Here is a 7,910-nt window from a genome sequence, read left to right on the forward strand (position 1 = left end):
TTGTTGAGGGGATATAGATTCTCATTTTGCTGCAGGGACAGCATCTCAGGCAAAGCCACGTGTCCCCACATGTCACAATAAGAGCCAAGATCTGGACCAGGTGGGGATTTGTCAAGACTATCAGTGTGGAATTAGGTGGAGATGGTCTTACAAATACACCTTACTTATGAAGAGGAGTCTTGGCCACCTTCCCTCTGATCTTGCAATTGGTTCTCCCAACCTAAGTGATGTCTTTATGAGTTGATTGATTTTTATAGTCCAAATCACACAGTTTGAAGTCCCAAGTTTAAAAACCTGTGGTGATTGTTCAGTGTATGCAATTGGCTGCTTGGTATAATTAGGACTTCAGTATCTGTCCTCCTTCTGAGCCTATACTGGCCAGTACTTAAGACTATTTAAATAATGACTGTGCAGCTTTCATGCCACCATGATTTTTCTTGTATCTATCTTGCTGACATATAATGCTCAGTGGCACAGTTTTCACTTAATATGGTAGCTAGCTCATGCTGTACATTCAGGCACATTGTCAAATGGTTTTCTCATGATATTAAATAGAATCAAATGATCAAATTGCCATGCTCACCATGGATCAGCTTTCTTAGAGAATTTTGAGGCTCTGTGCTTTGAGAAATGGGATGGTTGGACTCTGCTCCTTGGCTGACCCTCTTTTGTTCTTATGACTATTTAGGAGCAGGTGTGAACAAAGGCAAAGGTCTGGATTCCCCTCTCCACGTAGTGGCCAGGATATGCAGTGAGGAGTTGGCGTGCCTGCTCATGGACTTTGGAGCAGACACCAGGGCCAAGAATGCTGAAGGCAAACGTCCAGTGGAGCTGGTGCCTCCAGAGAGCCCTCTGACCCAGCTCTTCTTAGAGAGAGAAGGTGCTTCTCCTTTGCCTGAACTTAAGCTCTAATCCATAAAGACTCCTTCCAGCCTTAGTAAGAGGCAGGTACTTACTAAGTTCTGACTAACAATCCTATACAAATTTACCATCTGTCATCACCAAATGTGGGGAAGTTATGACTAGTTAGTATTTAACAGGGTGCGATATTGGTTATGTTGTGCATGGCCCTCCTATTGTTCTGCATGTCAGAGACATGCTGTTTGGGATGTTCTAATGTTCATATATGTGGTAGTCCAGTTTTCAAAAAATTAATTTGTTATTTAATAATTTACAGATTAAAGTTATCTAAAACATACTTTAGAATGATACAGCAGAATCCTTTTTGGTGTTCCATGATGCTCCAGGATGTCTCATTGTACCACAGAGGGGATAGACTATTGGACATTTGAATTGTGGAATTAAAATGTAGCTAATAGAGAGTTTAGGGTTTCTTTTTAATAACTCACACCAATTCATAGACATTTACTATTATAAGTGAACCAACAATAAGTTCATACTCCTTCATAAATAAGAACTGACACTCAACCCAAAGAGCTAAACATTGTGGTTGAGTGGTGTGTATAGGAGGAGGGTTACTTTCTTGGGGTGTGGATCTAGGATGGGAAACAAAGATCTCTCAGGTTGGGGAGACACCTCACTGCAATCTTCATTATTCTAGAGGCAATTCAGCAGCCAGCTCAGCACCTACTCTATTACCAGAGGGTTGACTATGTCAAGTTTTAGGGGTTGTGAGTTTTGAAGCAGACTTGCCCACTACAAGGATTTTTATGTCATGTAGTCTGTTTTTTTCTCCCCACATACTAAAAATTTGGGACAGTTCTGAATAGAACTATATAAAGTAGGCCAAGGAATTCTTCCTCCTTCTTCATGGCCACAGGGTACTTGCCATGCCAAGCTCCCATCTTGGCATATGCCTGTACTCCTTGTTGGTGCTGGCAGGGCTAGGGAAGACTGACCCAGGCAGAAGGAACAATCAAACAGAGCCATTTTTATGTTAAACAGTAAGAAAGATAATTACTGACCAATTCTACCTGCATTTTGGTGATTTCTTATTTTCAAAAAATGCTATGCATATATACAGGGCCAGTTTCTCCTCTAGTGCCTCAAGGCCCACAGAAATATCTTAATTTCTTTTAAAATCAGAAGGAAAAACGAATAAAACTCAATCTGGATTATATTCATCCTTATACCAACATAGTTGTAAAATATAATTTTTAATATATTTTTATTGGGAAAGGGGTCCACAAATGCAAAAGTACCTAAGGGCTCCTTAAAGTCATAATATAGGATATATATATGTGTGTGTGTATATATATATATATATATATCTCCCCTATATTATGACTTTAATATATATATATATATATATATATATATATATATATATATATATCCTTCTCTGTCAAATAATCTATTAAGATTTTTTTTTTAAAAAAGAAGTGGATCAAATACATGACAGTGGAATGCATTACAATTCTTATTACACATATACAGCACATTTTTCATATCTCTGTTTGTATGTAAAGTATGTTGACACCAATTCATGTCTTCATACATGTACTTTGGATAATGATGTCCATCACATTCCACCATCATTGCTAACCCCCTGCCCCCTTCTTTCCCCTCCTATCCCTCTGTCCTATCTAGAGTTCATCTATTCCTCCCATGCTCCCCCTCCCTACCCCACTATGAGTCAGTCACCTTATATCAGAGAAAACATTCACCACTTGTTTTTTGGGATTGGCTAACTTCATTTAGCATTATCTTCTCCAACTGCATCCATTTACCTGCAAATGTCATTTATTCTCTTTTATTGCTGAGTAATATTCCATTGTGTATATATATCACAGTGTCTTTATCCATTCATCTATTGAAGGTCATTTAGGTTGGTTCCACAATTTAGCTATTGTGAATTGTGCTGCTAAAAACATTGATGTGGCTGTGTCCCTGTAGTATGCTGTTTTTAAGTCCCTTGGGTATAGACCGAGGAGAGGGATAGCTGGGTCAAATGGTGGTTTTATTTCAAGTTTTCCAAGGAATCTCCATACTGCTTTTCATATTGATTGCACCAATTTGCAGTACCACCAGCAATGTATGAGTATGCCTTTTTCCCCACATCCTCACCAACACTTTTTGTTGTTTGTATTCATAATACTTCCATTCTGACTGGAGTGAGATGGTATCTTAGAGTAGTTTTGATTTGCATTTCTCTAATTGCTAGAGATGTTGAACATTTTTTCATATATTTGTTGATTGGTTTGAATATCCTCTTCTGAGAAGTGTCTGTTCATGTCCTTGGCCCATTTATTGATTAGGTTATTTGTGTGTGTGTGTGTGTGTGTGTGTGTGCGCGCGTGCGCGCGTTTAGCTTTTTGAGTTCTTTATATACCCTAGAGATTAGTGCTCTATCTGATGTGTGAGGGGTAAAACTTGCTCCCAAGATGTAGCCTCTCTATTCACCTCACAGATTGTTTCTTTTGCTGAGAAGAAACTTTTTAGTTTGAGTCCATCCCATTTATTGACTCTTGGTTTTAATTCTTCTGCTATAGGAGTCTTTTTTTAACCTTTATTTTGTTTTTATTTATTTTTATGTGTTGCTGAGGATCGAACCCAGCACCTCGCACATGCTAGGCAAGTGCTCTACCACTGAGCCACAACCCCAGCCAGATATAGGAGTCTTATTAAGGAAGTTGGGGCCTAATCCCACATGATGAAGATTAGGGCCTACTTTTTCTTCTATTAGACGGAGAGTCTCTGGTTTAATTTCCTAGGTCCTTGATCCACTTTGAGTTGAGTTTTGTGCATGGTGAGAGATAGGGGTTTAATTTCATTTTCTTGCATATGGATTTCCAGTTTTCCCAGCACCATTTGTTGAAGAGGCTATCTTCCCTCCTATGCATGTTTTTGGCACCTTTGTCTAATATAAGATAAGTATAATTTTGTGGGTTAGTCTCTGTGTCCTCTATTCTATACCATTGGTCTACCAGTCTGTTTTGATGCCAATACCATGCTGTTTATGTTACTATTGCTCTGTAGTATAGTTTATCTTTTAAGATTTTCAAATAGCCTTTTCTGGCTCTTTCTTTCCACTTTGTTTCCCAAAACCATTCCTAGAGATTTCGGTTCCTTTAACTCTTTTGCTTTACAGTTCACATGTGAAGCAAAAGTATAGCCAAGGATATAGCTGATTTACAAAATATAAATTGAGGGGTCTGTGGCCCATAGCTCAAGCCTAGCATGCACAAGGCCCTGAGTTTCATCCCCAACACCATAAATAAATAAAGTATAATTTGCCCCTGGAGAGAATGATGTGTTTTGCCTCCGTGCACCACTTTTGGGATTCTGGTGAGGTCACCTCCCATCAGGCTGAAAACTCACCTGAAATGGTGCCAGACAAGTGCAGAAAGTTGGACATGCAAATTGAATGCGGCAATTTCTGTCTGGATGTCCCTGTTGATTCAGTCCACCTGTTTCTCTGTGCTCAGGGAAGCGGCTTAATTAAATTACTGTCCTCTTTCAATGGTGTAGTGACAGGAGAACATCAGGTGAAACACAGCCATGTTCTGAATTGGGCTTTGCATGGTTGTTAGAAAAGGCAGGATTTCCCCTTCTTCAGAGGGAAAGGGAAAGTATTTCAAGAATACCACTATTCTTGATAAGCAGCTAAACCAGTGTTTGTTGAACCCAGTGAGAACTAAACATGACTCTCTCAGTCTAGCATGACAGGAACCCCTTCACCCCAAATGGGAGAAAAAAGGCAAGACCCAAAGGAATATGCCAATTCATAAATACAGTTAATTGATTTTATTAATGAGCAAAGTAGGTGCCAACAAGTGGCTCCAAAACTGTAGTGAATTTTCAGCTCTGTTTATATGGAATTAGAACTACAGTTGTAATCATGCTACATGCAGTAAAAAGTCAGCAGCTATTCTTTTTTTTTTAATTAGAGCTTCATAGTTATACATAATAGTTGGGTTCATCCTCACAAAATTCATACATGCATGGAAATTGATTTCAGTTCACAGTCCCTGCTTTTCCCTCCTGTCCCCCCCATTCTCCTTCCTCTATTCTACTAGACTTCCTTTCACCAACAATATACAAGTGTTCCTTTCTCCTCACAACCTTACCAGCATCTATTGTTTGTATTCTTGATCACTGCCATTCTGACAGGAGTGAGATGAAATCTTAGTGTAGTTTTGATTTGCATTTCTCTGATTTCCAGAGATGTTGAACATTTTTTCAAATATTTATTGGCCATTTGTGTTTTTCTCTTTTGAGTAGTTTCTGTTTAGATCTTTTAGTTAACAGCTATTTTGTTGTCATCAGTAGTTATATTGACCTTACTCGGATGTCATGCTTTCCATAATTCTCTATTGGGCTTGTTTTGAGGTCTTGTTCTTCATAATGCTTTTATCATTATTTCCTACAGTTGTCCCTGACAGTGTATCTAGCACACTTGATGAATCACATCCTTTGATCATCCTTAGTGAGATTAGATTAAGTTATATTTCTTTGCCATCAGTTAGTCTATTCTTTGGGTACACTGGACATAATCTGAAAGATGCCCTGAATCCCAACAAAGCCATTCTAAAAGTGCTGTTAGGGCCCTTTTAAAATCTTGAGTTCATTTAAAAAATTATGTTTCTCTATTTCTACCTCTCTTCATTCTATATTACTTGAGAGATGTGTAACTCAGTTTACCCTGTAGCTTGTAGCAATATGGGAAAATAGAGACCACAGTTTCCTTTCAATTGTATCTTCAATCCTAGCTGCACAATAAAATGAGCCAGGGCCCATGCCTTTAAAAAATACAGATGCACAAGCCCCAGTCAACAATTATCGAAGCACCATTTCTGGGATGGGGCCCAGCATCATGTAGTTTAAAGATCCCCATCCCCAGACATTTCCAAAGTGCAGCCCGGACTGTGGGCTACTGTTTTATGGAATTTTTGAGGGTATATAGTTTTCCTTTGCTTAAAATAACGCAAAGAGAATTTCCATTACAAATTGATGCAGGGAGTTGGGATGGAGTGAAAAATCATTCCCTATCCTTTTACTCTGTAACAGGGGTTTTCAACCTTGGCATTATTGACATTTTGGGTCAGTTGGGAGCTGTCCTGTATACTGCAGGATATTTAGTAGCATCCCTGACTCTCTACCCATTAGATACCAATGGCACTTTATCCAAGCTGTGATAATAAAACATGGCTTCAGACATTGCCCAGTGTCCCCTAGGGAGCAAGTACTTCTTCCCTTCTCCCCACCTGTTCTCTGTTGAAAGCCACTCTTGAATGTTCCCCAGGCAAGGTTTATGCTAGTTCACTTTTTACCTATGAGTTGAAGCTTTGGGATAGCTCTGAATACAGAATATGAAAGCAAATGTGACTTAATAAGATAGCATACACTTGTGATTCACTGATTGCTCATTTTATTTGAATATCTTATAAATTGCTAAGATTATAAAAAAGACATGCTTGCTTCTAGAAATATTACCTTATTTTAAAAGTAAAAGACAACAATGCCATTAAACATGATTTTTATTTTCATTATTAGAATTTTCGTGTAGCTGTGTAATTCCCAAATTAGTTTTCTTAAGCTTTTGTTAGTAAGGCTAAGTTTTAAATTTCTTGCACTCTGTTCTAAATTAAAACCCAATGAGCTTATTTCAGTTGGATACCACAAAAGAGACAATATGGCTTAAAAATGCCTTTCACAAAAACAGTCTTAAACTGTACCATATTATTTACTTACAACAATATTGTATTTTATATGCTTAAAATAGGAAAGGAAAAGCAGTCTTAGATCAATGAAACCAGTGTGTGACTTGTCTCGTGATCTTTCCCCAGGGCCCCCTTCTTTGATGCAGTTATGCCGCCTGAGAATCCGGAAGTGCTTTGGCATCCAGCAGCATCATAAGATAACTGGACTCCTTCTCCCGGAGGAGCTGAAACGGTTCCTTCTACACCTTTAATTGAGTCAAAGGAACAGATTCAAAAACAACAGATAAACATTGAATATTGTAGCCACTGGAATTTAAAATAAAGTTAGGTTTATAGTGCTTGGCTAGTTTTTTTTATTCTTAATAGAAACACATTAGGTATTTTATATTTTTGGTTGGAAGGCACTAAGATGTCCCCTGCCCCTGACTTGAAAGAATGTCTGAAATAATGGCTACTCTTTTGAACATCTGCTACATGACAAGTGCTAAGGAAGGAACATTTTATACATCATTCAATTTAGTCTTTACAGAAAACCTACCAGGTGGGCAGTATATACTACCTTTCCAAGGTAATGCACCTAAACTCAGGGAGATCAAGTAGAGAGGAGCCAGAATAAAATATAGGCTTTCTGTTGTGAACCTGGGGAATTTTGACCAAGGCAGAATTTTCCAGTATTACTGTCCTGGCTCCATCTCTGTGATATGGGAATATAAAACATTTCTTTGTTTACTTTTTAAAACTTTTCCTGTTATTATGAAAAAATTACTACACCCTAGTAGAGTATAGGGGCAAATTCTTTTTCTCAACCAAAATGTCATATACAAGTTGAACATGTTCTAGACTTGTCCTGTCCAATATAGTAGCCACTAACCCAGTAGTTCTCAGCTGTGGTGATTTTTGCTCCCCATCCAGAGGATATTTGGTAGTCTGGAGACACTTGTGGTTGTCCTTACTGAGAGATTAAGCTATGGTCATAGAGCACGTAGAGGCCAGAGATGCTGCTAACATCCTACAATACATAGGACAGCCCTTCATATACCAAAGAATTATCCAGTTCAAAATGTAACTAGTGCCCAGGTTGAGAAACCCTGCACTACCTATATGTGACTAATCAAAAAATTCAAATTAGTTAAAATTAGGTAAAATAAAAAAGCCTGTTTCTGAATGTTATTAGCAATATTTTAATATCCACAACTTAGCTAGAGACTACTATATTAAACTGAACAGATAGACACAGATCAGTGAAGAAATCTCGACTGGACAGTGCTCTTTAGATACTCAATGAAT

The 7,910-nt window shown here is 38.2% G+C and overlaps 1 protein-coding gene across 1 annotated transcript in view; it reads left to right on the forward strand.

The window, feature by feature from the left end:
* Positions 1–6,874, forward strand: part of Asb9 (ankyrin repeat and SOCS box containing 9) — a 30,690-nt gene extending 23,816 nt beyond the window's left edge. Inside the window, exons 6-7 of the mRNA XM_026396754.2 lie at positions 689–880; positions 6,750–6,874. Of these exons, the coding sequence (XP_026252539.1) occupies positions 689–880; positions 6,750–6,874 (317 nt within the window). The remainder of the gene's footprint in view (positions 1–688; positions 881–6,749) is intronic.
* The last annotated feature ends 1,036 nt before the right edge of the window (positions 6,875–7,910 follow it).

Source organism: Urocitellus parryii, chromosome X (assembly GCF_045843805.1).
Source record: "Urocitellus parryii isolate mUroPar1 chromosome X, mUroPar1.hap1, whole genome shotgun sequence".
Classification (NCBI taxonomy): domain Eukaryota; kingdom Metazoa; phylum Chordata; class Mammalia; order Rodentia; family Sciuridae; genus Urocitellus; species Urocitellus parryii.